Raw genomic sequence first — 17837 nt, 5'->3', positions numbered from 1 at the left:
GTCTTATATAAGTGTTATAATGAAGACAACACATGATGTAAGTGTCTATATTAGCTATAATAGCCTACTATCAAAATGACTTTAAAAGTCTTACATAAGTGTTATAATGAAGGCAACACATGATGTAAGTGTCTATATTAGCTATATTAGCCTACTATCAAAATGACTTTAAAAGTCTTATATAAGTGTTTTAATGAAGACAACACATGATGTAAGTGTCTATATTAGCTATAATAGCCTACTATCAAAATGACTTTAAAAGTCTTATATAAGTGTTTTAATGAAGACAACACATGATGTAAGTGTCTATATTAGCTATAATAGCCTACTATCAAAATGACTTTAAAAGTCTTATATAAGTGTTATAATGAAGACAACACATGATGTAAGTGTCTATATTAGCTATATTAGCCTACTATCAAAATGACTTTAAAAGTCTTATATAAGTGTTATAATGAAGACAACACATGATGTAAGTGTCTATATTAGCTATATTAGCCTACTATCAAAATGACTTTAAAAGTCTTATATAAGTGTTATAATGAAGACAACACATGATGTAAGTGTCTATATTAGCTATATTAGCCTACTATCAAAATGACTTTAAAAGTCTTATATAAGTGTTATAATGAAGGCAACACATGATGTAAGTGTCTATATTAGCTATATATTAGCACAATATTTGGTTTAACAAAAGCTCACTTTTATTATATAATGAAAAAATAAAATCTAATAAATAAATAAATATTGACTGTTACCCACCTAAAAAAATTTAATAAAATAAATAAATATTGACTGTTGTTACCCAAAGTATATTAAGTGGGATTTTTCAGAAAAACAAATATATAAGGTAACACAAAAACAAGCTGTCTCTGTGATCACTATAGGTGTATAAATAATAATATAGTGTTAAATAAAATCAGTCCCTTGGGCACAAAACTGGAAATAATACAGCTCTCCAAAAAGTGCACTTCTGCTGCTATTGGAACATAACTGTTTGTTATGATGCTTTGACATTTTTGCACTTTATTTCTTTATTGAAAGAACATTCTATGAAGAGAAAAGTTGTTTGCAAATGTGGTTAAAATGCTAAAAAATGAAAAGTTAAAGCTAAAAAAAGAAATACACTTCATTGAGTTAACATTATTTCTTTATAGGGGGAAAAATGTTATGAGCTAGAGAATATAACAACTACACTACCCAGCATGCAACGGGAGTTACGAGCATGCGCGGTAGCCCCGAAAAGTGTTGCATGTTGCCACGCTGTGAAAGTAAACGTCAAGAACTCAGCCAACATGCCTCGTCTGCATTATTTATAATTAGACAGACAACACATCTACAGTGTGATTTTGTAACGTTTACAAGGAAAGAAAAACAAAAGTTCAAAAAGGGAGATGTGTTGTATATATATATGTATGTGCTGCGGTGTTGTATATATATGTATGTGCTGCAGTGTTGTATATATATGTATGTGCTGCAGTGTTGTATATATATATGTATGTGCTGCAGTGTTGTATATATATATATGTATGTGCTGCAGTGTTGTATATATATGTATGTGCTGCAGTGTTGTATATATATATGTATGTGCTGCAGTGTTGTATATATATGTATGTGCTGCGGTGTTGTATATATATGTATGTGCTGCGGTGTTGTATATATATGTATGTGCTGCGGTGTTGTATATATATGTATGTGCTGCAGTGTTGTATATATATGTATGTGCTGCAGTGTTGTATATATATGTATGTGCTGCGGTGTTGTATATATATGTATGTGCTGCGGTGTTGTATATATATGTATGTGCTGCAGTGTTGTATATATATGTATGTGCTGCAGTGTTGTATATATATGTATGTGCTGCGGTGTTGTATATATATGTATGTGCTGCAGTGTTGTATATATATGTATGTGCTGCAGTGTTGTATATATATGTATGTGCTGCGGTGTTGTATATATATGTATGTGCTGCGGTTGTTTTAAGAAGGTTGCGACAGCTGCCGTAAAGGAGGTGCGTTGCTAGCCTGGTTGCTATGTTTCCGGTTGGTGGTAAAAGTGTTGGTCATGTGTTTGTAGTCTGCTAGAATCTCTCAGTAAAGTTATTCGATGGATTATAGCTTTTGTTTTGAACTTTATTACACCTTGGAGCGCTTTTTCCCGTCCATTGTTTTCCTGCTTTCGTTATCTGCGCCTAATGACTGAGCTACGTGACGTCATTTCTTGTGATGTCCCACGGAGCATTTCTGGTCGGGACGGGATTCGAATAAAGAATCAACTCTTTTCCTTTACTATAGTGGTCTCGATAACGGGTACCGGTTCTCAAAAAGGGATTCGAGTCCGAGGACTCGGTTCTTTTCTTAGCAAACAACCGGGAAAACCGGTTTCGAGTATCATCCCTAGATGCAAGTCTCAAAGTCAAATGAACAGCGTGTCTTACCTGGTTAAGGCCGATACATACCAAGTTCTTACAGAAGTATCATTAATAGTTGGTCACCATTCAACTCTCAGCCGCCTGTTCTGTCCCCATAAGCTGTCAGCTTTACAGCTGTGTTGTTCAACCTTTTTGGAGCCAAGGCACATGTTTTGCATTGAAAAAATGCGGAGCCACACCACCAGCAGAAAAGATGTGGAGTCACACCACCAGCAGAAAAGATGTGGAGTCACACCACCAGCAGAAAAGATGTGGAGTCACACCACCAGCAGAAAAGATGTGGAGTCACACCACCAGCAGAAAAGATGTGGAGTCACACCACCAGCAGAAAAGATGTGGAGTCACACCACCAGCAGAAAAGATGTGGAGTCACACCACCAGCAGAAAAGATGTGGAGTCACACCACCAGCAGAAAAGATGTGGAGTCACACCACCAGCAGAAAAGATGTGGAGGCACACCACCAGCACAAATGTGGAGGCACACCACCAGCACAAATGTGGAGGCACACCACCAGCACAAATGTGGAGGCACACCACCAGCACAAATGCGGAGGCACACCACCAGCAGAAAAAATGTGGAGGCACACCACCAACACAAATGCAGAGGCACACCACCAGCAGAAAAAATGTGGAGGCACACCACCAACACAAATGCGGAGGCACACCACCAGCACAAATGCGGAGTCACACCACCAGCACAAATGCGGAGGCACACCACCAGCAGAAAAGATGTGGAGGCACACCACCAACACAAATGCAGAGGCACACCACCAGCACAAATGTGGAGTCACACCACCAGCACAAATGTGGAGTCACACCACCAGCACAAATGTGGAGTCACACCACCAGCACCAATGCGGAGGCACACCACCAGCACAAATGCGGAGTCACACCACCAGCAGAAATGTGGAGTCACACCACCAGCACAAATGCGGAGGCACACCACCAGCACAAATGTGGAGTCACACCACCAGCACAAATGCGGAGGCACACCACCAGCACAAATGCGGAGTCACACCACCAGCACAAATGTGGAGTCACACCACCAGCACCAATGCGGAGGCACACCACCAGCACAAATGCGGAGTCACACCACCAGCACAAATGCAAAGGCACACCACCAACACAAATGCGGAGTCACACCACCAGCACAAATTTGGAGGCACACCACCAGCACAAATGCGGAGTCACACCACCAGCAGAAATGTGGAGTCACACCACCAGCACAAATTTGGAGGCACTCCACCAGCACAAATGCGGAGGCACACCACCAGCACAAATGCGGAGTCACACCACCAGCAGAAATTTGGAGGCACACCACCAGCACAAATGCGGAGGCACACCACCAGCAGAAAAGATGTGGAGTCACACCACCAGCACAAATGCGGAGGCACACCACCAACACAAATCTTTAAAAAAACTAAACTCAGCTGACAGTAAAAAGTCGTCGTCGCAATTATTGCATATGACTTTAAAGACCTACTGAAATGATTTTTTAAAATTTAAACGGGAATAGCAGATCCATTCTATGTGTCATACTTGATCATTTTGCGATATTGCCATATTTTTGCTGAAAGGATTTAGTAGAGAACAACGTCGATAAAGTTCGCAACTTTTGGTCTCTGATAAAAAAAACACCTTGCCCCTACCGGAAGTAGCGTGACGTTGTCAGTTGTTCACTCCCTCATATTTTCCTATTGTTTTCAACGCAGCTAGAGCTATTCAGACCATTACCCCATTAATTTGAGCCAGGATGAAAGATTCGTGGATGAGGAACGTCAGAGTGAAGGACTAGAGTGCAGTGCAGGATGTATCTTTTTTCGCTCTGACCGTAACTTAGGTACAAGCTGGCTCATTGGATTCCACACTCTCTCCTTTTTCTATTGTGGATCACGGATTTGTATTTTAAACCACCTGGGATACTATATCCTCTTGAAAATGAGAGTCCAGAACGCGAAATGGACATTCACAGTGACTTTTATCTCCACGACAATACATCGGCGAAATGCTTTAGCTACGAGCTAACGTGATAGCATCGTGCTTTAACTGCAAATAGAAACAAAAGAAATAAACCCCTGACTGGAAGGATAGACAGAAAATCAACAATACTATTAAACCGTGGACATGTAACTACACGGTTAATGCTTTCCAGGCTGGCGAAGCTTAACAATGCTGTGCTAACGACGCCATTGAAGCCTACTTAGCAACCGGACCTCACAGAGCTATGCTAAAAACATTAGCTCTCCACCTACGCCAGCCAGCCCTCATCTGCTCATCAACACCCGTGCTCACCTGCGTTCCAACGATCGACGGAAGGACTTCACCCGATGCGTTTGGCGGCCCGGAGACGTAGGAAGTCAAGTTGAGGTCGGCTAGCGCGTCTGCTCTCCAACAAAGTCCTCCTGGTTGTGTTGCTGTAGTCCGCTGCTAATACACTGATCCCACCTACAACTGTCTTCTTTGCAGCCTTCATTGTTCATTAAACAAATTGCAAAAGATGTCCAGAATACTGTGGAATTATGAAATGAAAACAGAGCTTCTTGTATAGGATTCTACGGGGTACCATAACTTCCGTTAAACTGACTACGTCACGCGCATACGTCATCATACCGAGACGTTTCAGCCGGATATTTCCCGGGAAATGTAAAATGTCACTTTATAAGTTAACCCGGCCGTATTGGCATGTGTTGCAATGTTAAGATTTCATCATTGATATATAAACTATCAGACTGCGTGGTCGCTAGTAGTGGCTTTCAGTAGGCCTTTAAAGCAGTGGTCCCCAACCTTTTTGTAGCTGGGGACCGGTCAACGCTTGAAAATTTGTCCCACGGACCGGGGGTGGGGGGTGGGGGGTGGGGGGTGGGGGTGAAGGAAGAGGAGGGGGTGGATTTAAAAAAAAAATGTTTTCTCATAAATAAATACAATCTTGTGTGCTTATGGACTGTATCCCTGCAGACTGTATTGATCTATATTGATATATCATGTATATATTGTGTTTTTTATGTTGATTTATTTAAAAAAAAAAAAAAAAAAAAATTTTTTAGAAATCAATGCTATCAGCAACAATACAAATAAAAAAGTATTATTTGTTTATAATTTTTGTGAATGTAGAATTGTTGTGTACTTGTGTCGTGCAGCGTGAGTATTTCTTGTAATGTCCCCTTCCGTGTGTCTTGTAATTTCCCCTTCCATGTGTCTTGTAATTTCTCCTCCCATGTGTCTCCACAGCCAGCAATGCCAAGTGCCAGGCTGCAGCGTGTGAATGTGACCGGGTGGCCGCTCACTGCTTTGCTCAGGCCACATTCAACTCCGACAACAAGAACGTGGATCCCAAAGTCCACTGTGTCAACTAAGCTCCACAATCATTGAATAAATAATGATGAGGGGAAAAAAAACACCTGAGAATATTTGAGTTACCATACTTTTCATGTGAAAATGTACATTTATTCATTTTTTGGCAAGACAAAACGAAGTTAAATGAACATTTTAGAATTGTTGGTCTCCTGATATCTATTTTCAGCTTGGAATAGAAAGGCACTGCACTTTTACAGCTTTGGTCCGATACAGCAATCGACTACTTGGATGTAATTCCGCCTCGATGAGAAGCAACAAAGGTTAGCATAGCAACATTATTGACTTGAACTGAAGAACACGTCCATTGATTACAATTGAAATACATCCAGGCAGCATCATTTTGTTGTTCTTTGACACTTGGCCAGTGTAAAAAGAAAACTCATTCATGATTAATGACATATCGAGAGGGACAAGCGGTATAACATTGATGGATGGATGGATGATTGATATTACACTGATTTACTTTGTCAGCTATAACACAAAGCTCAGACGTGGATGTATTGTTCAGATAGCTTGATATATACTATCTTTTTGGACATCTTTCATTTACAAAATGTATTAAAAAAAACTGCATACTTCCTTTTTTCTGTATGAGGCCCCCACAAGAAAATGTTTGGACACCCCTTGCTTCTACAAACGTCTAATTCAGGGGTCACCAACGCGGTGCCCACGGGCACCAGGTAGCCCGTAAGGACCAGATGAGTAGCCCGCTGGCCTGTTCTAAAAATAGCTCAAATAGCAGCACTTACCAGTGAGCTGCCTCTATTTTTTACATTTTATTTATTTACTAGCAAGCTGGTCTCGCTTTGCCTGACATTTTTAATTCTAAGAGAGACAAAACTCAAATAGAATTTGAAAATCCAAGAAAATATTTTAAAGACTTGGTCTTCACTTGTTTAAATAAATTCATTGATTTTTTTACTTTGCTTCTTATAACTTTCAGAAAGACAATTTCAGAGAAAAAATACAACCTTAAAAATTATTTTAGGATTTTTAAACACATATACCTTTTTACCTTTTAAATTCCTTCCTCTTCTTTCCTGACAATTTCAATCAATGTTCAAGTAAATTTATTGTTTTTATTGTAAAGAATAATCAATACATTTTAATTTAATTCTTCATTTTAGCTTCTGTTTTTTCGAAGAAGAATATTTGTGAAATATTTCTTCAAACTTATTATGATTAAAATTCAAAAAAAAAATATTCTGGCAAATCTAGAAAATCTGTAGAATCAAATTTAAATCTTATTTCAAAGTCTTTTGAATTTCTTTTAAAATTTTTGTTCTGGAAAATCTAGAAGAAATAATGATTTGTCTTTGTTAGAAATATAGCTTGGTCCAATTTGTTATATATTCTAACAAAGTGTAGATTGGATTTTAACCTATTTAAAACATGTCATCAAAATCCTAAAATTAATCTTAATCAGGAAAAATTACTAATGATGTTCCATAAATTCTTTTTTTTATTTTTTCTAAAAGATTTGAATTAGCTAGTTTCTCTCTCCTTTTTTTCGGTTGAATTTTAAAGAGTCGAAATTGAAGATAAACTATGTTTCAAAATTTAATTGTCATTTTTTTCGTGTTTTCTCCTCTTTTAAACCGTTCAATTAAGTGTAAATATCATGAATTATTAATAATAACACAGAGTTAAAGGTAAATTGAGCAAATTGGCTATTTCTGGCAATTTATTTAAGTGTGTATCAAACTGGTAGCCCTTCGCATTAATCACTACCCAAGAAGTAGCTCTTGCTTTCAAAAAGGTTGGTGACCCCTGCTCTAATTAAAGCAAACACAATGTTATTAACAGCATGATGTGTGTCCACGTCAGAAAGGCAGCAACATAACAATGAAGTCACTATATTGGCTTGTAGAGAAGTGTGGTCACATACTTTTTTTTGTAACGGTGTGTTGCACTCAGAACCATGACTCCATCCTGGAACACAGCAAAAAGTAGAACATTTCAGGGTAAGTGACGGTTTCTGAATAGGTCTGATGTAGGGCTGCAACAACTAATCCATTAAATCGATTAAAATTGATTATAAAAATAGTTGCCGATTAATTTAGTCATCGATTCGTTGGATGCATGCGCAGAGGCTTTTTAAAAAAATATATCTTTATTTATAAACTGCAACATGTACAAACAGCTGAGAAACAATAATCAAAATAAGTATGGTGCCAGTATGCTGTTTTTTTTTTCAATAAAATACTGGAAAGGATAGAAATGTAGTTTGTCTCTTTTATCCGATTATTAATCGATTAATCGAAGTAATAATCAACAGATTAATCGATTATCAAATTAATCGTTAGTTGCAGCCCTAGTCTGATGTAGGATGAAATCATTAACAGCATGGAGGAAAAAAAGGTTGTGGTCAATAGTGGCCACATTTATTTCACGTTACCAAACCCCAAAGCAGTGAAGTTGTCACCTTGTGTAAATGGTAAATAAAAAGAGAATACAATGATTTGCAAATCCTTTTCAACTTATATTCATTGCGAGCCAGTGTAGACTTACAGTATGCTTGCCTTATTCCAGCAAAGTTGAAACGTGTCACTAGGGTTGCAAAATTCCGGGAATATTCAAAGTTGGAAACTTTCCATGGGAATTAACGGGAATATATGGGAATTAACGGGGAATGAATGGGAATAAACATTGAATGCAACATGCTAGATCTCGCAGCATGATTATTAGCTAAAACAACCTGATTTCATGCAAATTCAGTAGAATGTCAACCCTGCACTGTGCATTCCTCCATCACATGCCCAGATAATTGCCAGCATGCTACACACTACAGCAGGGCTATTGAGGCCACACTAGTATTTGAGCCCAAGGACTTCATCCAGTCAGGTAAGTGTTGATGGGGTAAATATATTTGATGTATGGTATTTAAGTGTAATAGAGGTGTAATTGCTTGTTACTGTATGACTGTAGACTACTCCAGCCGACTTACACTCAAGCTAGCTAGCTAGCTGTTCCTGTACTTGTTACATGACTTTGGGGCCAATATCTCTAGCTAGCTAGGTTTATGTACCACCACAGTCTCATAACGAACTCAAAATATTTCTCCGTTAGCCGTGATGCTAATTTTCTCCATGTTAAATCCCATTCATTTATGCTAACAATGTCAGCGATCCGAATTGACCTTTTTTGTGATGTGTGAAGTTCAACTAGCAACTACTAAATCAAAAGGTGTAGTTTCCTCCGCCTTCTGTTCTGCTAGCCATTCTGTTGTCGTACAAGAATGTAGCTTATAGTTTGATTTAGCATGCTGATTGACTGTTCATTTATTCATCGAGGCTATTTCTATTCATTTGTACATCAGTCAAATTGTTTTAAAGACTACTCCAATTGTTTAGCTGACTACTTATATCTGTGTGTGGCATTGCATTAGTCTTTTACATGAATAAATAAATACAAAGAGAATAATGCCACGTGCACCATCTGATGTGTGGAGACATTTCACCCCAACCAATGTAGGCGAAAAGGCGGTGTACATTTGCAAATACTGTGCAAAGAGCTACGTCAGGTATGCCACAAAGATGCAGCAACATATAGACAAGTGCCCAATAATATATCATTATTGTCATTCCCATATATCCATCCATCCATCTTCTTCCGCTTATCCGAGGTTGGGTCGCGGGGGCAGCAGCCTAAGCAGGGAAGCCCAGACTTCCCTCTCCCCAGCCACTTCGTCCAGCTCCTCCCGGGGGATCCCAGTGTTTCCCACACATTCATTTATTTGTGGCGGCCCGCCACGAAAGAATTACGTCCGCCACAAATAGATTTTTTATTTTATTTTTTTTTTTGTCCTGTCCAGCTTCTCAGGCGAATCATATAGTTGATGTAGATGCCCATATAGGCTGTTCACATTTACTTTACAAAAGAGAAGTGTAGGATACTTCTCTTGTTGCCTTATTTGTATTTGACCACTACTGTTTTCTGTTTATTTGTTACTGACTGTGGCAGGACACCTCTGCCTCTGTTTCACTTTATGTTGCTGGTAAATAATATGGTTGTAGTAGTAGGCTAAAGTTAAAAGATTTAGTATGCACTAATTAAAGGGGCAGAGCGTTAAGAGACATTCTAGCTTTTATATTTTATAAGATATATTTTTTGTAAGAACCACAATTAATAAATATATTTCAGTGAATAACTTATTGTTCAAATCTGTATATAAATATGTACATAAAGTGTTGTAATTATATTGTAAAATGGATGAATGGATGGATGTTTAATACAAAACTGTTATTATTAATTAGTAAGTATACATTTTTTTAGCCTTTTTAGAGAAAATCATATCATTGTAGTAAATTATGCAAATTACTTGATGATGTCATGGTGACCACGCCCATAGCCACGCCCCCACCGCCACAGGTATCTTGGCAGTTTATGGGAAACACTGGATCCCGAGGCGTTCCCAGGCCAGCCGGGAGAGATAGTCTTCCCAACGTGTCCTGGGTCTTCCCTGTGGCCTCTTACCGGTCGGACGTGCCCGTGCCGTATTCCCAAATATTCCCATATATTCCCATTAATTCCCATATATTCCCATTAATTCCCAAATATTCCCATTAATTCCCATATATTCCCATTAATTCTCATATATTCCCATTAATTCCCATATATTCCCATTAATTCCCATTAATTCCCAAATATTCCCATATATTCCCATTAATTCCCATATATTCCCATTAATTCCCATTAATTCCCATACATTCCCATTAATTCCCATACATTCCCATATATTCCCATTAATTCCCATATATTCCCATTAATTCCCATATATTCCCATAAATTCCCATTAATTCCCATATATTCCCATTAATTCCCAAATATTCCCATATATTCCCATTAATTCCCATTAATTCCCATATATTCCCATTAATTCCCAAATATTCCCATTAATTCCCATATATTCCCATTAATTCCCATACATTCCCAAATATTCCCATTAATTCCCATATATTCCCATTAATTCCCATATATTCCCATTAATTCCCATGTATTCCCATTAATCCCCATATATTCCCATTAATCCCCATATATTCCCATTAATTCCCATATATTCCCATTAATTCCCATATATTCCCATTAATTCCCATATATTCCCATTAATTCCCATTAATTCCCATATATTCCCATTAATTCCCATATATTCCCATTAATTCCCATATATTCCCATTAATTCCCATGTATTCCCATTAATTCCCATATATTCCCATTAATTCCCATATATTCCCATTAATTCCCATATATTCCCATTGATTCCCAAATATTCCCATATATTCCCATTAATTCCCATATATTCCCATTAATTCCAATATATTCCCATTAATTCCCATATATTCCCATTAATTCCCATATATTCCCATTAATTCCCATATATTCCCATTAATTCCCATATATTCCCATTAATTCCCATTAATTCCCAAATATTCCCATGTATTCCCATTAATTCCCATATATTCCCATTAATTCCCAAATATTCCCATTAATTCCCATATATTCCCATTAATTCCCATGTATTCCCATTAATTCCCATATATTCCCATTAATTCCCATATATTCCCATTAATTCCCATATATTCCCATTAATTCCCATATATTCCCATTAATTCCCAAATATTCCCATATATTCCCATATATTCCCATTAATTCCCATATATTCCCATTAATTCCCAAATATTCCCATTAATTCCCATTAATTCCCATTAATTCCCATGGACGGTGTCCAACTTTAAATAATCAAAAAATGGTCAATATTTCCAAACTTCCCGAGCTTAACTTCCCGTGGTAAATTTCCAGAAACTTTCCATCCCTTTGCAGCCCTATGTGTCACTATTGACCACCTCTTACTTACCACTAATAGTAGCCATATTTTTTCCACAAAGTAATGGTAACATATAAAATAGTAAAAATGCAACATTCCTAAACAGCAGTTGTTTGTAGCATGCCAACATGAACACAACCATGCAGAAGCAGCATTACCTTGATGGAGAGGGCATACAGGTGATTGAGCATCACATGGTTGGGTTCAGGAAGCAGTGTCGGGTCACACTGGGGAGTTCATACAACATGAGCTGTACAAATGTAATACATTTGATAACAATTTGAAATGATAGACGATGCAACATACAGAGATCCCCGTGTCCTTGTTGAGCAATACTTGCAGCAGGTGTGGAGGTAAGATAGGAGGATGCTTGAGCTTGTCTTCGGACTTGATGACGTACGCGTCCTGCTGGTAGGGGCCAGGAGGGGAACTGGACAAGTCTGTCAAAAAAATGAACAAGTTGGCCAAACAGGAAGTTACGGTCCAGCAGCTCATGCAGACAAACTGACACACACAACTTATCATGTTTACATTGAAATATAGTTTTTCCTAAACATTCATTCGTTCATTTGTGGCTTGACCGGTTCCCTCTTAATAGAACTGTCTGTGAATGTAGCGTATCTTTACCACTCTGTGAAGTAGGTGGCAGTATGCATCGTAACACACCTCATCTGCCAGAGAATGAAAAGTGTCAGGTTCAAACACCGAACTATCTATTACACAAGACAAGAAGCAAGGAATCAAGCAGAGAGAGTTGAATTTCACTCATGAGGAGAGACATATTGGGCTGCGCACTCAGTTACAGTTTCTACCTACGCTCTAAGGTACAGCCCCACGTGCTCCTCTATTTATTCGGGAGGTCCCTAGTTAACACAATACATGATTATTCAGAACGGAAATATGCTGACACTCGTGATTTCGCCCTGTTCCTGTTTTGTCTGCGTTGAGGTACTCGATGTCCGTCCTTGGCTGTCAGCAGGCAGGGTCTGGAAACAAACCGCTGACGCGAGACAACTCGCAAAGCAAGATTACCCGTTGTGTGCCTTTGCACACTGCAAAAAGTGAAATCTAAGTAAGATGAAATATCTCAAATAAGGGTGATATTTGCTTATTTTCTGTCTGATAAGATAATTATTCTCACTAAACAGATTTTATGTGAGAGTGTTTTACTTGTTTTAAGGGTTTTGGTCCTAAATAATCTCAGTAAGATATTACAGCTTGTTGCTGAGACGTGATGAGCTATATTGAGTAAAACATGCTTGAAACTAGAATATCAAGTGTTGCAAAGCTGTGTCATCAACACTCACAAGTAGAAAACTACTTTTTTAAAGTCATCATTTCTTACTCCAAGCATGAAATAAAAATTCATGACTTTGACACAATTGTGTCTCATAACTAAAACGGATGACAGCCAAATGGACTTTGCTGTTTTATTTTCAATGAAACAATAGAGAAGATGTACTCATATAGTAGTACAGTCGGCACAGTACAGTAAACGGACAGTTAATATTTAAACATTTAACATTTCTAACAATTTTGAACAGAAATAGTTCATGCACATTCAGATAAATTCTTCAAAATGACAATAAAAAAAAAATTTGGCCGGGGGCCGGGCTGTATATATGCGCACTAATTGACTGAAAGAGCACGCACTTGATGCGATGATGTCATGTTATCCATGGAAAAATGCATTTTTAGACAATATGATTTGCCTGAGCGGCTAGGAGACCCCGAGAGTAACAAGCGCTTGCCTTGTTGCCTTTCCAGTAAGAACAATAAACTAGTTTTTAGTATAAGTTTGCTGGTTTCAAGAAATGTAATGCCGAGCGCATATCATTATGTCAAGATAATGGCACTAGCATTTACTTCATTTAAGAATATTTTTCTACATATTGAGCAAAAAGGTCTCTTTTTTTTTCTACCAAGAAAAGTGCACTTGTTATTAGTGAGAATATACTTATTTTAAGCTATTTTTGGGTGCTTTGAAATTAGCTAATTTTACTTGTTTTGGAAAGTCTTGACAAGCCAAAATTTCTTGCTCTATTGGCAGATAATTTTGCTTAGTTCAAATAAAATACCCCTCATTTTTGTATTTTTTTTTCTTGTTTTTGAAGACTGACTTTTTGCAGTGCACAGATAGAAAGTACAACTTCAGCACAATTGATAATAACTATAGCAACGGCCTTTAAGCATAAGAGTTGTGTGATAACGTATACATAATTATTCTGACAAAAAGGCAGCCAAAGCAAGAGTGACCAGTGTCGACTATATCGCTACATTAGCGAGTATTCAGAACCTTCTGGATACTCTTTTTTTATAAAGGAGACTCCTGAAAAATCTAGCGACCATTTGCAGTCCTATTGGAAAGGCTGACAAGAAAGCAGCTTTTGCTCCTCTCAACGAGCACCGGGTGCTGCTGTGGGCCCCTCCCCCATTTAACAGCACTCACGTGTTTGTGACAAACAATGTCAAATATTGGGGAATATGGGCCGTTATGAAATGAAAAAAAAAAGCGACTTAAAAAAGCGAATTTATATTTCTTAACATATTTGGCATTTTTTTGTGTGTTCGTGGTCAATTATGCAAATCGAGATGACACTGGGGCAGCACGGTGGCACGGGGGTTAGTGCGTCTGCCTCACAATACGAAGGTCCTGGGTTTGATCCTGCGCTCGGGGTCTTTCTGTGTGGAGTTTGCATGTTCTCCCCGTGACTGCGTGGGTTCTACTCCGGCTTCCTCCCACCTCCAAAGACATGCACCTGGGGATAGGCTCCTCCCACCTCCAAAGACATGCACCTGGGGATAGGCCCCTCCCACCTCCAAAGACATGCACCTGGGGATAGGCCCCTCCCACCTCCAAAGACATGCACCTGGGGATAGGCCCCTCCCACCTCCAAAGACATGCACCTGGGGATAGGCCCCTCCCACCTCCAAAGACATGCACCTGGGGATAGGCCCCTCCCACCTCCAAAGACATGCACCTGGGGATAGGCCCCTCCCACCTCCAAAGACATGCACCTGGGGATAGGCCCCTACCACCTCCAAAGACATGCACCTGGGGATAGGTTGATTGGCAACACTAAATGGTCCCTAGTGTGTGAATGTTGTCTATCTGTGTTGGCCCTGTGATGAGGTGGCGACTTGTCCAGGGTGTACCCCGCCTTCCGCCCGAATGCAGCTGAGCTAGGCTCCAGCACCCCCCCCCGAAAGGGACAAGCGGTAGAAAATGGATGGAGATGACACGGTCACAAACACATGGCAGTCCTGGGGAAAGCACTCAGATGTCGTACCTGAAATTTCAGCAGACTCCTGGGAATCAAGCCTGAGGGCGTCAAAGACTTCAAAGTCGGTCCTTTTCACCTGAATAACGTTATTAACTGTCCCGGTTTTGGTCGTGATCACCGCCTTAAGAAGAGAAAGTAACAAAATGCACCCATTAATCAATACATTTATGAATTACTTTACTTTCTGTTTTGTCTCATGCATGTAAAAATGTCCATCTTTTCTTGGGCTTAGTAAAAGGTTGAGGATTTAAATGTCCCTAAACCATATGAATGTCCAAAACATTTCCAAAAGAAGACCACATTTTATATATTATTATTTACCTTTTGTCTGCTTGTATTACTTGCTAAAGCCAAAGCAATGTAGAAATGAATGAAATGTTGTTCCACCTAACCAACATCAAGTGGATTATCCGCCCCCAGGCCAGTGGAAGCAGACCGGCAATTATCCATTGAGTAAGTCACCATGATATTGGTTCCGGTACAGTACCTGGAGCACGTAGTGTTTGATATCACAGATATACAAACAGTCGAGCTAGCTGTGTACAAACTAAACATCATACTTTATAGATAATTTGGTTGTTTATTTGCAGTAGTTCATATAATTGTTCTTATTTCTTAATCAGTACAAATGTGTGTCCTATCACAATGTATTGTAAGTAAAGAGCTAGGCCTGTGTCACCATGCCAAAAAAAGTAGTTCCTCTATGTTAGCTCTTACAATAACAATGTCACTATAGCTTGGTAAATTATGCAGGTCACGACTTCTAATTAAGGGTTTTTGATCATTTTTAAAAGTTTTTTAGAGGGCATTATCAGCGGAATAGTGGACTCCTTATTGCCTGTATTGTTAGCCGCCTCTCACTAGCAGTGTTTCACTATTTAGAATGCAAAGAAAAGAGAAAGACGTGTGTTCTTTTTTCACATAAGGATTGTGAATATAGTGCAGTTCCCCTTTAAGAAGCCAGAACAATATTTGATAGATAGATAGATAGATAGATAGATAGATAGATAGATAGATAGATAGATAGATAGATAGATAGATAGATAGATAGATAGATAGATAGATAGATAGATAGATAGATAGATAGATAGATAGATAGATAGATAGATAGATAGATAGATGGATAGATAGATAGATAGATGGATAGATAGATGGATGGATAGATGGATGGATAGGTGGATAGATAGATAGATAGATAGATAGATAGATAGATAGATAGATAGATAGATAGATAGATAGATAGATAGATAGATAGATAGATAGATAGATAGATAGATAGATAGATAGATAGATAGATAGATAGATAGATAGATAGATAGATAGATAGATAGATAGATAGATAGATAGATAGATAGATAGATAGATAGATAGTACTTTATTGATTCCTCCAGGAGAGTTCCCTCAGGAAAATTAAAATTCCAGCAGCAGTGTACAGAATTAAGATCGAATTTAAAAAGTAAAAAGTAAATAACGGGTGTATAAATGGAAACAAAATAGAAAAATATTACAATATGAATAAAAACAAAAAGGAACAATGAGAATAAAAATATAACAGTAAAATAAGAATCTAACAAGAGAAACTAGGCAGTAGTGACCATGTTATGATAAAGTATTGCACCGTTATTGTCTTGCATCCCCTGTCATCCTAGTACCTCCCCCTCCCCCCCAGAGAGGAGTTGTACAGTCTAATGGTGTGTGGGACAAAGGAGTTTTTGAGTCTATTAGTCCTGCACTTGGGATGAAATGCTTATTCTGCCAAGTTTATTTTTAAATAAACGTGCCTAAAATATTTCGGTGTGTGTTTGCGTAGCCTACTTTTGAGCACATTCAACAATAAAGTGAAAACATCAAAAGTGATCATTTTTCGATATTAAAATGTTCAAATCGTTAAATCCTTCGACTGCTTTTCTTGACATAAAATTTGGGAGCCAAATGAAGTATTGCAACATAACTACTCTCTAGTTACACAACATTAAAAGAAGCTTCCCAGATATCTGCAGTCTGAGTTGGACTTTGGACAAGCCTGCCTGGCCTATGTCAAACTGTAAATGAACTAAAGTATTGAGACAGACCGATCAATCAATGAAGCAAACAGGAAGCATTTGAGAGCCCACGAGGTCTTTTCATCGCATAAATGTTCTTCTAAATGTGTGGAGAAGAGTGGAAGCTGATGGCATCCAAAGTGCAGAAGCCATGTTTAGCTTGCAGCTTTTTATTTTTTATTTTTTTATTTGCCTACAGAATATTGTAAAAATGTTATTAATTATCAATGATATATTTGATCATAAATTACACTAATTTGTTTTGTCACCTTGTTGTTACACATAGCTAATAAAGCAATGTTTTGTTCAGATCAGAAGTGTTCTGATCAGGGTTTTGTACTGCCAATTCTGATACTGATCATCCATGAGTGATCCTATTTATTAGAAAAACACACAATGGCAGTGTAACAACATCAACACAATATTTAAACAATTTGTGTATTCTCTTTTGTTACATACAATTGTTTGAGCAAATCAAGTCAATAGTACACAATAACTAAACTAAGGCCTTGTTGACTGTTGGTAAATTCAGATTTTTTTGCCCATACATGACCTGGATTAGATTTTTTCTACCTAAACAAAGATAAACACTTAATGAATATCCTACTAATGGCCTGTAAAAAGACCATTACTCGGAAATGGATATCCCAGTATAGCCCAACTTTGAAGCAATGGATGGAAATCGCAATGGACATATATAAAATGGAGAAGATATCTGCTTTTATTAATTATAAATTGGAGAAATTTACTTCATACTGGGAAAACTGCGTCAATTATGTCACACTCCGTAAGCCTGATTTTAATTTCTCGAATTGTGTGATGACTGTATTATGATGATAGTATATATGATAGTATATATCTGTATCATCAATCAATTTAAGTGGACCCCGACTTAAACAAGT

General features: G+C 38.1%; 2 protein-coding genes across 3 annotated transcripts in view; one reads left to right on the top strand and one right to left on the bottom strand.

The window, feature by feature from the left end:
• The window catches only part of pla2g1b (phospholipase A2, group IB (pancreas)), a 13488-nt gene extending 6952 nt beyond the window's left edge, over positions 1-6536 (top strand). The window contains exon 5 of the mRNA XM_062051685.1: positions 5660-6536. Coding sequence (XP_061907669.1) covers positions 5660-5784 — 125 coding nt within the window. The 3' untranslated portion in view covers positions 5785-6536. The remainder of the gene's footprint in view (positions 1-5659) is intronic.
• Positions 5825-17837, bottom strand: part of prkab1b (protein kinase, AMP-activated, beta 1 non-catalytic subunit, b) — a 25196-nt gene continuing 13183 nt past the window's right edge. For both annotated transcript variants that reach the window (XM_062051683.1, XM_062051684.1), the window contains 4 exons: positions 14900-15014; positions 11916-12049; positions 11768-11836; positions 5825-7717 (listed from right to left, as the gene is read on the bottom strand). In XM_062051683.1, the coding sequence (XP_061907667.1) occupies positions 7640-7717; positions 11768-11836; positions 11916-12049; positions 14900-15014 (396 nt within the window). In that variant the 3' untranslated portion in view covers positions 5825-7639. The remainder of the gene's footprint in view (positions 7718-11767; positions 11837-11915; positions 12050-14899; positions 15015-17837) is intronic.

This window comes from Entelurus aequoreus, linkage group LG06 (genome assembly GCF_033978785.1).
Source record: "Entelurus aequoreus isolate RoL-2023_Sb linkage group LG06, RoL_Eaeq_v1.1, whole genome shotgun sequence".
NCBI lineage: Eukaryota > Metazoa > Chordata > Actinopteri > Syngnathiformes > Syngnathidae > Entelurus > Entelurus aequoreus.
The sequence above is the reverse complement of the archived record's forward strand: the minus strand, read 5'-3'. Positions and strand labels throughout refer to the sequence as shown.